General features: G+C 50.1%; 6 protein-coding genes across 6 annotated transcripts; 3 read left to right on the forward strand and 3 right to left on the reverse strand.

Moving 5' to 3' along the window:
• Nucleotides 1–609: 609 nt before the first annotated feature.
• On the forward strand, nucleotides 610–1961 carry PtrM4_041590 (PPE-repeat protein; the record flags this gene model as incomplete). Its single annotated transcript, XM_001937521.2, has 3 exons — nucleotides 610–1088; nucleotides 1138–1751; nucleotides 1846–1961. The coding sequence occupies 3 exons, from the start codon at nucleotides 610–612 to the stop codon at nucleotides 1959–1961; spliced, it is 1209 nt and encodes a 402-aa protein (XP_001937556.1).
• A 1181-nt stretch (nucleotides 1962–3142) lies between these two features.
• Nucleotides 3143–4990, forward strand: PtrM4_041600 (BglC, Endoglucanase; the record flags this gene model as incomplete). The annotated part of the gene is made up of 3 exons (XM_001937520.1): nucleotides 3143–3203; nucleotides 3269–3961; nucleotides 4017–4990. The coding sequence occupies 3 exons, from the start codon at nucleotides 3143–3145 to the stop codon at nucleotides 4988–4990; spliced, it is 1728 nt and encodes a 575-aa protein (XP_001937555.1).
• Nucleotides 4991–5075: 85 nt separating this feature from the next.
• PtrM4_041610 (uncharacterized protein) lies at nucleotides 5076–6334 on the reverse strand (the record flags this gene model as incomplete). Its single annotated transcript, XM_001937519.2, has 2 exons — nucleotides 5076–6021; nucleotides 6075–6334. 2 exons carry the CDS (start codon nucleotides 6332–6334, stop codon nucleotides 5076–5078), a joined length of 1206 nt encoding a protein of 401 aa, XP_001937554.1.
• Nucleotides 6335–8592: 2258 nt separating this feature from the next.
• PtrM4_041620 (uncharacterized protein) lies at nucleotides 8593–9072 on the forward strand (the record flags this gene model as incomplete). The annotated part of the gene is made up of 1 exon (XM_066104425.1): nucleotides 8593–9072. One exon carries the CDS (start codon nucleotides 8593–8595, stop codon nucleotides 9070–9072), a length of 480 nt encoding a protein of 159 aa, XP_065958989.1.
• Nucleotides 9073–11470: 2398 nt separating this feature from the next.
• On the reverse strand, nucleotides 11471–13291 carry PtrM4_041630 (Peptidase-S28 multi-domain protein; the record flags this gene model as incomplete). The annotated part of the gene is made up of 5 exons (XM_066104426.1): nucleotides 11471–12633; nucleotides 12684–12809; nucleotides 12863–12961; nucleotides 13026–13092; nucleotides 13169–13291. The coding sequence occupies 5 exons, from the start codon at nucleotides 13289–13291 to the stop codon at nucleotides 11471–11473; spliced, it is 1578 nt and encodes a 525-aa protein (XP_065958990.1).
• A 688-nt stretch (nucleotides 13292–13979) lies between these two features.
• On the reverse strand, nucleotides 13980–15414 carry PtrM4_041640 (oxidoreductase domain containing protein; the record flags this gene model as incomplete). Its single annotated transcript, XM_001937516.1, has 3 exons — nucleotides 13980–15001; nucleotides 15084–15217; nucleotides 15293–15414. The coding sequence occupies 3 exons, from the start codon at nucleotides 15412–15414 to the stop codon at nucleotides 13980–13982; spliced, it is 1278 nt and encodes a 425-aa protein (XP_001937551.1).
• Between the last annotated feature and the right edge of the window lie 1215 nt (nucleotides 15415–16629).

The raw sequence follows: 16629 nt of genomic DNA on the forward strand, positions 1-16629 counted from the left end.
ACTAGCAGCCCGACTGTTCTCGTTGCGGCACGCGCAGAGCTTGGGACAGGAAGGGAACGCGCTTGGCTTCTGGTTCGAGCTCATCCTCGTTACTGTCCATTATTTTCTCATTACTGGTTGCGCACGGTTTTGCGCCACGTCAATTCCAAGCACATTGTACACAGCGGCTCTGGTTCGCGCACACTGTACTAGAAGCTGGCAACGCAAGCGCAGAAGGGAGGCTGAGGCTACTACACACACAAACATCTCTGACACCACATCCTGTACCTTTCACATCTCCGCATCTGCCAGAGGCGATCGGAAGAGCACGTCTTGATCTGAGCTGTCCTTCTGGACCATTCCCCTCGCCAGCAGCGGCACTGTACGTATGGCCTGATTCTACGCAGTTTGTCTCTTTGTCCTCGTCGGAATGGCATCGACTGCCGCAGCATTCTTTTCTTTACTGTATTCATCCCATCTCAACATGCTGATTTGTATACCAATCACAGAATTGCATGTACTTTTGCTATTGATACTAGCACCTCGAGTACCTAAAGCGAATCAAACAAGCATACCGGCACATATCATAGCGCTCGCTTACTGCAGTTGACTTGACAGACTACAGCAAACATGGCCGACGACGACAACTTCGATATCGACATCTACGGCGATGAACCTTACCAAGATTCGACCGCCCAGCAAGACACCACAGTGACCGACTCCAACGTCCCCGATACAGATGCCAATGCAGCTACCCTGAACAATGCATCCGACAACACAAAGCCCGAAAGCGGTGACCACACAGCCGGTGACCCGGCGAATGGAGATAGCCATCACGAACAGACTACACAACAGATAGCGTCCACAGGCGGCTCGGCTGGTCTAGATGTTCACAAGCAGGCACCACAACAGCAAGGCACAAAGCGCAAGCAAGGCGAGGATGACGATCGTCCGACCGACCCTGGCGCTACCGCAGCCCTGATGATCAACGATGTCAACTGGTGGGTCAGTGAAGAAGACATTCGCGGATGGGCCAACCAGAGCGGCTGCGAAGACGAGCTTATCGAAGTCTCCTTCAGCGAGCACAAGGTCAACGGCAAGAGCAAAGGGTAAATATGTTTCAATCTCCTGAGACTTCGCATGCTGATTAGCTTGTAGTCAAGTTTTTGCTCTAATGAATTCACCACAAGCAGCTACTGCTTTGAAGCACAAAATTGAGAACCTGTTCAAAGACCAAGCGCACACCAAAAAGCCGACCGCCATCTTCAGTCCTCCCCACGTCAACCCATTCAAGACATTACCAAAGGATGTCCCAACACGAGACAAGGGTAGGAACGACCGTGTGATTGCCAGCAACTACGGAAACTCGGGCGGCTATAACAACAACCGAGGTGGTTACAACAATAATAGGGGCGGGAACTTCAACAGAGGCGGTGGTATGGGCTATAACAACAACCGCAACTACAGTCCGGTAAATAATAACATGGGCGGAAACATGGGAGGCTATGGCGCCCAGCCACCTATGAACAACTTTGGAAACCCCATGGGAGGCATGAACAACTTTGGGGGCGGCTTCAACCGTGGTGGTATGATGGGCGGTGGCATGCGCGGTGGCATGGGTAATCGTGGTCGCGGCGGAAACATGGGCATGAATCCGATGGGTGGAAACCCGATGGGCGGAATGAATATGCCAATGGGTGGCAACATGATGGGCATGGGAGCCAATATGATGGGTATGGGTGGTGGCAACATGGGCATGATGGGAGGAATGGGTATGTGGAAATCTCCCCCTAGAACTTCTTCTAGTGACTGAACCCCAACATCCTCTTCTCTTTGCCTAGATAATTGCTAACGCTGAACTTACAGGAGGCGGCTTTGGTGGCAACCCAGGCTTCAACCCAGGCTTCTTTAATGGTAATCAGGGTGGCAATGAGAATACCTGGCAAAACCCTCATGGCGCTAAACGACCACGCCCGGAGTAGTCGACACCCCCAGGACCCGATGCCGGCAACTCGCATAACCTGGCGGTGTTAGACGATCAGGTCGCAAGCAGCCTTTACGCACCAAACCCGACTTCTAAAATATGTGCCTAGCGAAGACTCCCTGTCCGAGGCCTAATCGGAAACCCCTTTCTGACCATTTTAAACCCGATCTTACCGACGTCATGATGCACGCTTTGGTATCATGATACTGATAGTCTGGCAAAAGTTTGGGCTTTTTTTTCTTCTTTATACGCATGTTGCGGCCAAGCGTAGTCAGATCGACTTGGTAACTGATTTCAACTTTCTTCGGCGTTTACATGGGATATTGGGATATGGTGTATGAATTCATCCTTTTCTATTCGTGTGTTATCAGTACATTCGACGTTTTGTCGGATGTGTGTATGTTTATATCTAACCTTGTGTAAATTTGGTAGTTACCATCTTGTTCGTCACATCCACGTGCCTGGTGATTGTGTTTATTGCTTTTCCATAAGTCTGTGGAACTTCTAGAACCTTTGTAATTGCTTCCTGGAAGCAGTTTGGAAACGAGATGCTTGTATACTATTTATTTTTTTGCAAATTCCAGCGCCTTTACGTGTAGTTTTCATAAACTGCAGACACTCATGCTGTGCTAGTACTGTAGTAAAGACAGTCGCATCATCATTCCTTGGTGGAAATACAGGTTCACCCTGGCTAATCTGGATATTAGGGCCGGCTGTGGACCTGCATATTGAATATGGGGCGGCAGGATTGACGATATATTGGACGAACATTAAACCTTGGACATCACTTGTTCTCTTTAAACCAATCAACAGCGCTTCGTATGCACCCACCTTCCAGAAGTATTCTATACGTGGGTCTCCGCACTCGCAAATCCAGGGAATACAGCGGGTATGCACTCTAAGCATAGGTATGGCTGTGAAAGCTTGACGATCGCGCTAAACTATAAGGAGCCGTCTTTCTGGGGACTAGAACTCGGTTGCCAGGCGAGGCTGTTAAAACTTCGGGGATAGGACATACGAGTGGGTGTGAGAGCTATATGGAGGATTTCAACACTGAGGGGCAAGGGGGCGTTTTGGGTATGTAATACAGTAGGTAGAAATGTATATCTTGGCCGACTCCCAAGATATAGAAAAAGTTCAGGGAGTTACCAGATCAATTGAAGACCAAAAAAAATTGCAATGAAGGTCTCTCGCACAAGTGCAGCATTGCTGCTTAACAGCATTCTTGCCTCTGCTCAATGTATTTCATCCCTCCCTCCTACACACTACCACACCAACTCCCTATCCACTAACCCGCCCTAACAGCAAACACAACTAGCATAACCTGCCCATCCTCCTCGAAATTCACCTCCATCTCCGCCGGTACATTCTTCTCGCGCATAAACCCGGGCTGGAACGTCGGGAACACACTCGACGCCGTAGAAACAGAAGGCAGCTGGAACAATCCACCCGTCGTAGCCGCCACTTTCGACGACGCCAAACGCGCCGGTTTCAAGGGAATCCGTATCCCCGTTACGTGGGCCTACCACTTTACCTCGCAGTCCCCTGACTGGACCGTCGATCCTGTCTGGCTGCAGCGCGTCTCCGATGTCGTCGACATGGTGACATCCCGCGACCTATACGCCATTGTAAATGTGCACCACGACAGCTGGACGTGGGCGGATTTGACGGCATCTGGTACGAATGTGACGGCTGTGGAGGAGAGACTGGGAAAGCTGTGGAGCCAGATCGGGGCGAAGCTGGCGTGTAAGAGTGAGAAGGTAGCGTTTGAGCCTATCAATGAGATTCCGGGGACGACGGCTGAGCATGGAGCGGAGGTTAATCGGCTGAATGAAATCTTTTTGAAGGCGATTAATGAGGCAGGGGGATTCAATTCGAAGAGGGTTGTTACGCTTGTGGGTGCGGGTGAGGATGGGGTTAAGACGAGTCAATGGTTTAAGAGACCGGATTCCAAGTGGAAGAATCCGTGGGGGATTCAGTATCATTATTATTCGCCTTGTAAGTCTCCATTCTCTTACTTTAAAAGTGTTGGTTCATTGCTAATGTGGACTAGACGACTACGTCTTCCAAGCCTGGGGAAAAACAACATGGGGCTCCGACGCAGATAAAGCCAGCCTCGAAGCTGACATCGCCGCCGTACGCGGAAACTTTACTGATATTCCCCTCATGATCGGTGAATGGGCTGTTTCGCCAGTCGCCACAGAGACAGCAGCGCGATGGCGTTACTTTGACTTCTTCGTTCGCACTGCCGCAAAGTACAACACTTCCACCATCCTCTGGGATAACGGAAACGACTTCCTAGACCGCGCGAAGCATACCTGGCGCGACCAGGTGTCCATAGACATCTACCGCAATGCTTTCCAGGGCATCCCCAACGCGTTACCGCAGAGCACGACGGATGGCTCGGTAACGACGCAGCAGACTTCAGCGTATATCTTCCACCGCAAGAACGATGCAGTTGCGAGTGTGACGCTGCCCTTTTCCTTCAACGGGAATAAGTTGAGTAAGATTAGCAAGGGAAGCAAGCAGTTGGCTAGCGGCAAGGACTTTTCCTTGCAAGGCGAGAGTATCACTTTCTCGGCTGCGTACTTGCAGTTGATCCTCACACCGGCGGCTGGAACGGGTAGTCTGGCGAACTTGACCTTGACTTTTAACCGTGGTGCGGCTCTCCAGGTTGATGTCGTTCAATTTACTACGCCGACGCTAGCTAGCATCTCTGGATCCTTACCAGCAACAGGCCAGGATCTCCTCCTCCCGCTGACTTGGTCTGGGTTGAACCGACCAGCTGCTGTAAAGGCGACGAAGGCTGATGGCACGTTTTTGGTAGATGACTGGACACAATATCTGGGACCACTACAGCAAGGTCGTATGACGTATAGCAACCAGTGGGATTGGACGGCACAGGGCGTCTTGATCAAGGCTGCTGCTCTTGATGCTGTTAGGGCGGCGGGGCAGAGCACGACGTTCACTTTGGAGTTTTATCCACGTCAGCCTGGGAATGAAGTCAAGTATACCGTGACAGTATAGAGGTATGCAAAATACAAGTGGACTATGCAAAGCTGGTATCCAGGACCTGGTAGGAGATATAATGCTATATATACTCAAGCAGATGCTACCGTATATCGTGTTCCCACTCTTCCAACGCCGACCTCAATCTGACTTCGACGTCTGGTTCGGCCCAAAAGTGCCCTGCGCCAGCAACCTCGACGCTGGTAAATCGTGACGTAGGCGCTGCCTTGAGTTGATCGGACCAGTCTCGGATCTTCTTTGCCGAGGAAAATATATCCTGGTCTCCATAAATAGCAAGGCATGCATGCTTCGCAATGACCTCCTGATAATCTTCCCTAGATTTACTCCAAATTTTGTAACCCAATGCTGGTGCCACCACAGTAGATACAGGCGGTGTCAACGGCGAGATGAGAATATAACGAATGTTAGGCATGGTGATGGACACACTCTTCGTATCTGGTGTTGATATTGCTTCATTGTGGTCGTGCCGCCTGTGACTAAGGCTTCTCAGCCGCGTTCGTATCTCTAGACGCGTACCTCCCTCAAGGTTTCTCTTGACGTCCCTGCTGCTTCTCCTTTTATGTGGGCTGGTTTCTTCTCCACCAATCATGACTGGACTGGTCAGATCGTGACCTGAGCTGCTCTTCCTCGCTCGGGTCTCATCTCGAGCGAGGTTTATCCAATCCAGATTGCTCTGGGCTGCCAACTTGCGCGCACGAAGAATTATCTCGTCGGCCGCAGAGCCCGCCAACGGGGCAGAGAAGGGTTGTAGTATGGTAGGTACAGGCGGTAGGTTCTTGAGAATGAGGGAGCCATATGAGTACCCTCCTAACACGACTACAGGACAAGTATCCGGTTGTGTCTGCGCTGCTTCTCGCATTTCAGGTGGTATTGGCGACTGTTTGGGCGTGAAAGCGACACCGGGAGTCTTTGTAAGATGCGGCTGGATGTAGGACATGTAATGCATGAAGAATGCAGCGAAGGAATTGTAATCGTCCAGCTCAGGTCTTCCGGACCAGCTGGTACGTCCTTTAGACGTGTTTGCACCTCTAATAGCTATGAGTTTGCTATTATTGTGTCAAAGCCTCTTACAGACGCATACCTGAAGTTGAACGTGCCCACCATCCACCCAGCGTGTAGAAACTCCTCTACCACGATACCCACTACCCGATCATCGTAGCTGCCACCCATTGAAGCATACGGATGTGCCATGACGATGCCCCTTCTCTTCCATTGTACGATTTCACTCGAGTCTTTCGGCTTAAGTAGGACATCGGGGTGGTATAGGCGGCAGTCGAGCGTCGTATCATCGTGTATGGAGGGTATCGTGAAGCTGTAATGGGCATCTGGTGGGCGACGCATCTTCTGGGCCGAATCGAGACCCAATCAGATTATTCATTGCATGCTTATGATTAATAATGCTTATTCGCAACTCGTTCGACTTTGGATGTGATAGTTGTAGGATGCGGACGGGAGCATTCGGGAGTGTGGGGCCGCTGGGAGAGCGCGTGAGGCAGGATCCGCTTAGTCATCGTCAATAGTACCAACTGCTTTCGGTAGACTTTCCCATACGAACGAAGGTTGACCAGAAAGGAGGTTTCTTAAGTAGAGCATCTAACTCATCTGTATACATACATCATTTTTTTATGTCTTCGGCCATGTAGTCGGATCTGTTGAGGTGCAAGTACTATTATACACCCGAGTACCTGGCCACAGTCGTCAGAGGAAGCGATTACTGCTTGGATAAATATTCATGTTATATAATAAGCGCTTATCCGTTATTCCCTCTATGCTTCAGTCTAGTTGGGTACTTGCTATACTCTGCCCGAGCAGATGATACAGCTGTAAGCGCGTGCTACATCAGAGATAGCAGGCAAAACACTGTGACGTCGTTGAGGTCTCTCAGGACCATTGTGTCGATTGCTTCATTTCTTTGAAGACGTCAACATCCAGCAGTCGGTAATCTACGGGTTCGATATGACCGAGATAGTCATTCCGTTAGGGCGAGTTCGCATAAACCTTGCGTCATCACCAGCCCGCCACAGCCACGCGTCCATTGAATCTGCAGGTCCCCCTCGGAGCATTGTTCTTATTCCGTCATGTATTCAGGCACATGCACTGAATGAACACCGTAACCTTGGATTGGGTATTTTTAGATTCTAAGATTGACCTATGTCTTGTACACGCAATGTGGCTCGGCTCAACTTCGGTGACTTTACTTGGGTATGGCTCACTACACGAACCCGATTTGGGAAGATCCGCATCCGCTCACACCTCGACTAAAGATCTCCCTCAGTCAAAACAACAGATAGCTCGCGCAACCAGCAGAGCGCGCCGACATGCACCCAAACGAAAAAACACGATTTTTATCACCGCAAGGCTACAACCAGTTTCGATATCGGCCGCTGAATCACGCGGATGGCGAGGACTTTCGCCTCTTGTGTCTTTATCCAGGCGAGTGGCACGAACCGGTTCGATGCGACCTTCTTCATTCCAACATCGACGCCGACATCGAGTATGAAGCTGTTTCGTACTCATGGGCATCCGAAGAGGGAGATGATAGCCTATCACAGCGGATCTCATGTGCTTACATCGGGGAGGAGCAAACGGCGGATCTTCTAGTAACCTCAAACTGTGCCTCTGCACTACGCAGGCTGAGACTCGCATCAAACGAAAGGATGCTGTGGATTGATGCCATTTGCATCGATCAAGCCAATACACAAGAACGAAACCATCATGTCGAGCTCATAGCAAAGATCTACTCAAGCGCTTCTCAGGTGTTGGTGTACCTTGGAGAAGAAGACCTAGGCTTTGCTTCTCAGAGCTTATGGTTAGACAGCGAGCGACGCCAATCGGCTCTCAAAAGGCTTTTTTCAAAGAGATGGGTTTCAAGGGTGTGGGTGATTCAGGAGGTTGCATTGGCACAGAAGGTAGTAATGGTTACTGGCGATGCCACGTGCCAAATGGACGCGAGCCTAATGTGCCGTATACGAGGAAGAGCCAGGGCCTATGGTTTGCAAGTCCCTGGTCCGCTAGCTTGGGATCCGCTGGTCAGTGCTCCCACAAGAGATCTCCTCACATTGTTATACATGACACGGGGTTGTCGTTCCAAAGATCCCAGAGATAAAGTGTACGGGCTTTTGGGTTTAGTTGGGGAACGCCTACAGAATCTGATTGCGATCGACTACTCTCAAAGTGTGGAAGAGGTTCTAACACGCACGGCCGCCGCCATTATCATCTGCCAGGAGGATCTCGAAGTTTTGGCATATGCATCGTTATCCCTTGGGAGCAGACATGCAGCGAATAGACTACCTACGTGGGTTCCGGATTGGACCGAGCATCGCGGTGACAACACGCTGCACTCTCAATTTCAACAACCTAAGATCGGCCCCTGGAGATCCTTGGAAAAGCTATCTGGCAGCGAAACTCGTGCTGCGGAGCTCACCAAGCTAGACTGGGGAGCAGCGGTTCATATCCCCTCGAATTGGCCCGTTGATAGCTTTTCGAGTCCATTCGTAACAGCTAGGGCTCATTGTCTCGCGACCATCGATGGTACGACGAGACAAGTGAATTCTCACAGGCCAACATGGCAAGATGCTCAAGATTTTAGCCGCGGGTTAATGGCTCTGATTGACAAGAATCTCGGATCGAAATTCGACTCACAAGTATGGCCTTTACAATATCAGTGGCTATTCGATCCTTCGTACGCTCGCCCCATCTCTGCACAGCACCAAAGCCCCGACAAGCTCTACTGGACCAGTCTACAGCAGTTTTGTCTCGAACTCAATAAGATGGGAAAAGACAAGTACATCTTCCGGGCCGGCATTCTTCCTGCGATATCGAGTCACGACTTTCAGGAGGGCGACACAGTTTGGGCCATTGATGGCTGCACAGTCCCGCTGATTCTCAGAAGGTTTAAGAGCCTTAATCACGAACGTATGGATGCATGGGGCTATATAATTGTTGGAAATTGCTACCTCTTTGCCTTGTCACATTTGGATTGTTGGGCCACATCAGGGACGGGGCTCGAGCAGCGATGGGATTTTGAGCCATTTCGCCACATGGATCCATTGGGTACGCAGACAATTAAGATTTATTGATGCTAGTTCTCCTTGGACTTCAGCATCAGCCTTCAGCCTTTCCATGATTGCCGATTGCCGATTGGTCAGCACAGTCACCAAGATGCATAGCCCATGCCACCATTAAAACCTGCAACCGCGCCTGCTGCTTTGCATCCATTCAACACAACTCTCGCAAGGGCCAAACTAACAACAACTTTTACATTCATGCAACCATCGAAAGAGGGCTCTATCCCAAAATGTCTGGAGTCGCATGTAAACACACGGATGTATGTCGATTCGACGGCGTCAGGCTTTGCTTGAGTTGTGGTACGACGGAATTCGAAGTCTCGTTCTCGGACAAGGCTATCTGCCTGGCAGACGGTTGCTACAAGTATACTTTGCTTGACTACAAATGCGGTCGCCAAGTTCGCCTTATCATCCTTCTCCCGGGCGCCTGGGAAGATTCCCTTCGATGTGAGATCAGACATGTCAATCTGGACGACGATCCAGTATACGATGCAGTATCCTACACTTGGGCAACTAAAGCTGGAGACGCGTCTCTCTCCAAAGTTGTTCAGTGTGTACATGGTGGCTCCATCCTCATCACTCCCAACTGCCATTCCGTTCTTCGTCAAAACAGACGATGGGGAAAACGAACACTTTGGATTGATGCAATATGTAAGTGGTAGCCAGAGACCGTAGTACGAATTTCGGCTGACTCCAACTTGCCAAATAGGTATCGACCAAAAGAACACGAGTGAGCGCAGTCATCAGGTTGGGTTTATGGACCTCATTTACTCCAAAGCTCGGAGTGTTCGTGTCTGTATTCCTGATACCTCGCACGGGACCAAATCGGTAGACTACGACCAATTGTTCCGCCGGTTGGGCGACGAGAAAGACATTGCTGCACTTGACAAGAGTTGTCTCTACAACACCCTAGAACACTTTTTTTCGTTGCGATATTTTTCAAGGGTATGGGTTATTCAAGAAGTGGCATTGGCGCGAGTGGTATTTCTGCTTGTGCACGATCAAGTCCTCCAAGTAACCGCTCACATTATTGACCGCATGGCTCATCTTTGTAGGCTGAGCGCAAACCGCCCTTCTTGCATGGTCATCAGGTCCAATTGAGGAGGCAGGGGTTATTGATTGTTTGCGCACCAGCATACATGGCAATGCCACCGACCCTCGTGATCGGGTCTTTGCAGTTCTAAGCCTTATGAAAGCTCAATCAAAGTCACTCATACCTGTAGACTACTCAATGAGTCTTGAAGTGGTATTCTCGAACGTAATGGTGGCAATCATCGCAACACAGCGGAACCTCGATATTCTATCTTACATGGACGACTACAACGACCCCGCCAGCCTAACAACTAAGACGATTGAATGTTACCTGAATCGGACAGAGAAACACGTCTTTCATACTCGGTGCCCTCTTCGTTTTCCTCCAATAGTCCAATTTCTAGGAGACAGCAACGGCCCCTGGCGCGCAACCGCAGACTTCAATATCACATTGTTTTCTGAATGTGAACAAGCAGTCAAGTACGAGAAGAACTTATGCTCTATTAGGAGGCCACATCAACTGGCAATGATCCACGTCTACGCTTTCGTGTACGGGCACATTATCTCGATAGCGTTGACGGGACGTGTCCTTGTAGCGAAGGAACGACCTACCAGGATGCAGAAGAATGGTTGCAAAGCGTGCGTGAGAGATATCCTGAAACATGTAGACTATCCTTATATGATTATATTCAGCGAAAAGGGTCAATTGGGCTTTGAATAAACGCAGATCGAAATGACAGAAGTCAGAGTACTGAGACGGAAGAAGTGGAACCCTCCGTCGCTCTCAGGAAATCACTTGCAAATAGCAAACTATTCTCAACCCACTTTAGCGACGGCTACACCGACCGGGTTCCGCAGATGGACGACGAAATTTTTGCCATAGATGGCGCCCGAATGCCCTTTATTCTCCGCCCAACCGGTCCGCAACAACATCGGATAGTGGGTATTTGTTTATTAGGGGCGACTCAGGACCTAGATCATTGGGTGGAGAGAAAGAAGCATATGAACGGCGTATGCAGCATCCCGAGGCCCATTAGGGAGCAGACGGAGATGATTGAGATCTACTGATTTAGGCAACTCTTTCTCTCAATCTTGTATTCATGGTGTTCCCCTATAGATTTCATTTTCGTATTCAATAAAGAACCAAGACCAGGCGCAAAAAATTTTCTCGTCTTATATAAACATCTGCACAAGTAGTATAAGCATTTTCTCACAGCGATTACACAGATATCTTGTATCACTCGATCAATCAATTATGGATAACCAGAAGCAGATGTAATAAGCCGAGTATCAAAATGTATTATCAATTTTATTCTATCTTACCTCAGATCTAAGCTCCACTACCTCCCTTCACATATCCCTCAAACCCACCCCCACATTACCCCTTTTTCTCTCTCCAAAACTCCAAGAACCGATTTACAATCCTCATCTCCCAATAATGCGCCTCACGAATATACGCTGGCTCCGCAGCTACATCCTTAATCCCATAGCTATCCCAATGATGCCCCGCACCCGCAATCAAATAACTCGGATACTCATCACTACTAATCCTCGGACTAGACGCAAAGTTGGAATGATAGCACAAATCAAGCCACACATCCGTGTTCCCGTCAATGAGCGCCAGGTTCTCGGCTTGTAGGTCCCACCCGCCGTACTTGTTGTAGTAGTGCAGAGACGGCGTAGCAGGAACGCTGTTGAATTGGCCGTCGGGAAAGGCCCAGGTACACCATTGTTGGGTGTAAGGGATTTTCAGGACGCGCGAGATAAGCGAGGGACCCATTACGGGGGCAACTTGGTAGCCACCGGATTCCGCGCATGTGGAGTAGAGGTAGGAGCGAGCGGCGCCGTTTGTGGGGTCAGCGTAGAAGGTTTGGTTTTGGGTGCTGAAGCAGCCGGGATCTGTGGAGTTGATGCGGCCGGTGGTACATAGGGGTAGGAAGATTTGCTTGATGTAGTTTGCGTAGTTGCCGAGGCCGGTCCAGGGGTCGCCGTTTGTGTATTTGGAGAGGGATGTGTCGATGCTGCTGATATTTGCGGGTGGGTTGGGGTTTGTGACGTTACTGCAAAAGTTCCAGAAGTCGTTGTGGCCGTAGAGAGGGGACCAGTTGAGCTCTTGCCAGGTGTTTGTGGGGTAATTCATTGGGCCGCCGATGGGGAAGGCGATGGTCATGGCGAAGTCGCCTAGGCTGGAGAGGTCCCCAAGACCGAAGACTTCTTTTACGGCTTGGATGCCTTCTTTGTTGTCGTCCCAGATGAGGTTGTCGATTTTGTTGATAATATCGACAATAAGGGAGACACAGTCCGCGGGTCCATACTTCATGATCGGGTTGTACCAGGTTGGGTATTCGAGGAGTGCTTGAACAGTGGCACTGCTGCCAATGCCACCGGCAAACTTGCCATTATAAGTCTTCATGGTAAATGCGGTTTGTGCACCAGCGAGCGAACCACCGTACATTATCCATGGAACGTCGGGTCCGCTGAGGGTAGCATTGACACCAGGGAACGTGGCATATTCCCTGAAGTAGGCGTTATCAGCAATTGCTGTTATCTGTTAGTTAGTTTCGTTGGCAAGAAGTTTTTGTATAACCTACTCTGCTCCGTAGTCAAGAACCTTAACTCATCCGTCGTACTAGTATTAAACGGATAGCTCTCTCCATAATACCGATTCTCAAGAATTACACCCAGGCCACTAAACTTTTCCATCAATATCTGAATGACTATTCCAACTCGTTAGTCATCTTTCCCAGACAAAAATGCATTCAAGACTTACTTCCAGTCTGCAAGTTCGGGAATCTCGATTCTCCACTCGTCTCTCCACCAATGTAGAGAAAAACCGGGCCTCCAGGCTTGTAGTACGACGAATCAAAGACTAAATACTCAACGATCAGTTCAAAGGTCCTAATTGTCGGGGCTCCAGTGGGATGAGGACTTACAGTACCGCTGCTTAAACGTATCATTCGTATGCGGAACATAGCGACAGCTCTCAGGAAAATGATCAATCTGCCTTGAATCAGGTACAACCCCACAGAACATCATCAACAAACCTTGAACAAGAGGAACCAAAAGAAAAACATACCGGCATATCAATCGTATGCGGCGCATACCCCTCCGCCGCCCTCTTGCTGCTCATCCACCTCGGCTGCAGGACAGCCTCCGCCACAACCGCCAGTCCACCAATCAACGCAATTAGACCCTTCATCTTGAAATTATTTGAAACTTCAACCAAGAACAGAGAAAAGAAAAAGAGAATCAAGGACCTTCGTATACCTCCTTAACCCGTCCCCAGCTCACACCTCGGAGCAGAGCAAGCTCGCGCATTTACTAGTTCAGGTTGCGAAAGCGGGGCAGGTGCAGGAGCGCTAGGCAGAAAGAGGCAGTTGGGTACAAAGCTTGGTTAAGCTTGGGGAAGCTTGGTTGGTTTTAAGTGGGTGTGATGATGACGGGCTGCGTATTGCTTACGAGGTGTTATCTGGGTAACACGGCGGACGAGGGACGGGATGTAGTTGGGGGCGGGGAATTTAGATGTGTTGGTGTCTGGGGGTCCTTTTTTGCAGACATTGTTGAAGTGGGATTGAGATGTGGGATACGGGGGTGTTTACTACACTGCTATAGTTTTTTGGACTCTACTGCTGCTCCTGTGAACATGTTTCTACCTACTTTCTTTTCTCAGACTAGCTGCTAGCTTATCTTTGGCGTGGAGTGGGGGGATAGTCAGTGCGTAAGGCCGGCCGATGGTCAACCGTCAATGTCAGATCAGTAACGCCGATTGGCATACATTTTCTCGTACCCGTGAAAGGATTGACAGCTTGGAACATCTAATTCTCTCACACATGGAAGCCGTATGTATCACTATCTAAGCCGAGGTGACTACAGAAAACTCATATCCTTCACTCGAGAGCCTCGCTCGTCGGTCGGATGAGCATGCCGGCCTTCTCGTATGTCCGATCCGTGGCTTCCATTTGCTTGATACTCTCCTCGCCTGTCACCCAAGCGCCACTTCCCTCCCTCCTCTTGATCTTGTTCACGAATTCTTCAAGCTGGTATCGATACGTAGCCCACCAGCCCTGACCTTTGTTCTCTCCACCCATGCCTTCAGGCCATGTGTATGCTTTCAACTTGTCTGTAGTCTGTTCTTGTTTGAGGATTTGGCCGGTCTTGGGATCGAGGAATTTGATCGTAGTTGTGACATCGATGCGGTGCCATACATGTGGACCCATGAAGTTCCAGAAGATGACCGTCTTCTGACTAGACCTATCAACCCCATCTTGAGCTTCGAGCTTCTCTGGTCGCAAGCGGACGGTCGATGTAGACAGCAGGCCTTGAAAATTGGGCCAGTTGGATGTTAGCCATGGGAACCAGTATCCACCCCTCTTGCCTAAATCTGCGAACATGTGTCCTTTTCCACCATTGGGAAAGGTGTAGGTAGCCTTCATGGCTTGGTCACATCGCTGATCGAACGGCTGATGTATAAGACGAGGCGTTGCAGAGTCAACTTGTACGGGTTCAGTGCCGAATACGCCTCGTACTGAAGACAGCGTGTAGTGTCCCAAGTCCATGGCAGTACCACCAGCAAGATTATAATCGAACCTGATGTCGGTGTTAGGGAAAGCACCTGCGGGCACTCCAGCGCTAGCATCTACACTCTCGACCAAATTCTTGTCAAATTGAGCGAGAAAGACGTGCCATGCGGGATGGAAGCGGTAGTGGCTTGCTTCGACAAGCACTGGTGCGTTTGGGGCATTGAACAGTGGGTGGTGAAAGAGTGAGCGTGCTTCTTGCGCGTTGGAGACTGACGGCTTTTCGAGCAGCACGTGTTTTCCAGCTTTGAGCGCGGCAAGCGTCCATTTGTAGTGTAGACCATTGGGCAATGGGTTGTATATGCAGTCAATCGATGGGTCATTGATCAGTGCTGTGATGTGTTAGTGAGTGTGCTCACATGCACACAGGTTGCTCGACTACTATCAAGGCATGCCCCGTAGAAGCCAACAAACCTTCGTAGCTGTCGTGGACAATGGGGACATCCCATCGTTTCGCATAAGCCTCTGCTTTTTTCCTGTCCCTTGCTGCAACCGCAACTACAATGACGTCGGCATGGGAACGTGCTTGAATGATCAAAGCCTGTGGACTGTTTCACCCTTGGGATTAGCTCCCGAAGACAATCAAACTAAACTTAGAAGTTAAGACGGTAAACCAAACATACGCAATCGCGGCGGCCCCTAGTATCCCAAAACGAAGAGCGTCGTCATTCTTCTTTACCGGCTTTCGCCCGGCTGCCCACTCGCCAAACTCTCCTAGGTAGTTCAACCAGTCAACAAGGCCCATGATTGATAATAGTCGCGGTTGTGAGATGAGAAGCACAGGGATGGAGTTGAAGATGTTTCGTTTCGTGAGGAGCCTTGCAAGCTGTATCTCCCGCTTTCTGTAGTTGACACTGAAGCGGGGTTACGCCCCGTTCCCAACTACCTAGATAGTACACATGCAACTACTCTAGCAATCTTGCGATAGCCAGCAAAGTTGGTGCATCTAATTCCCGCATCAATGCTAATGATGATGTAGTTTGTACATTTCAGGGTCTCCAAGCACATGCCCGGCGTTGCATGCTGGGGTGTGGCTGTGCATGCTTGGCGCTACCTCGGCCTGAATTGCACCGCAGTGTCAGGCCATTTCCTCCTTGGCAGCATCCAGAAATAGATGGCTAATGTAAAGCACGCGGCATACCCAGTGGACGATCAGGGTGCCGCAAGCTGAGGCTCCATAGTAGTTGCAATATAATACCTAGCAAACACTTTAGGCAGAAACCAGGCATCAGCATAATAGTAATAGAGCGTGGGGCCCACAACGACACTGTATACCTCGTTCAGGTTGAGGCATAAGTGTGATATAGACGCAGCCAGGACCTGGTTCGTTGGAGATGGGATGATATGCCGTCCTCGGAGTCAAGGGCCCGGCTAATGAGAACAAAGGCAACGGAACACCGAGGCATTTGGCTCGTCCGACGACGCCCTCTGGAACACGACAACGAGTCGAGGTCCGTAACGGCCAAGGCAAGTCTGAGGCATAGCGGCGTCGACGTCGGCCTATTTAGACTTTTTTCTGCCAGGCCAGGCCATGCTAGGCCGCAACCGGCAAAAGGACGGCAATAGCAATACTGTAGCCAGCGACTCGTGAGGGCGACCTGAGGCGCGTTTCAGGTGTAAATCGCGGTGGCGAGAGATGCGGCATTGCCTTGCATGAACATGCCGTTCAGGAGAGGTCGTGTGTGATCGACGGGCGCTGATGCACGCGTGCCTGGTTGCCTGCGAAACGAATTGCGCAACCGAGGTGTGTATGAGCCACAGCCACATAGGGCCCACACACTCACACAATGTCTCGCCAAGCACGCCATGTCACGTGTCTTGGGTAAGTATAGACATGTACATGACGCTATCTCACACTGCGGTAGGATCACCTCGATGATGTCAAGATTCAGATGCAGCGGAGATTTGGTCGGACACGGAGAAATTTGCAACTGGCGGTGCAAGCTTGGACGAGCGTGAT

The sequence above is a fragment of the Pyrenophora tritici-repentis genome, chromosome 10, assembly GCF_003171515.1.
Source record: "Pyrenophora tritici-repentis strain M4 chromosome 10, whole genome shotgun sequence".
Lineage (NCBI taxonomy): Eukaryota > Fungi > Ascomycota > Dothideomycetes > Pleosporales > Pleosporaceae > Pyrenophora > Pyrenophora tritici-repentis.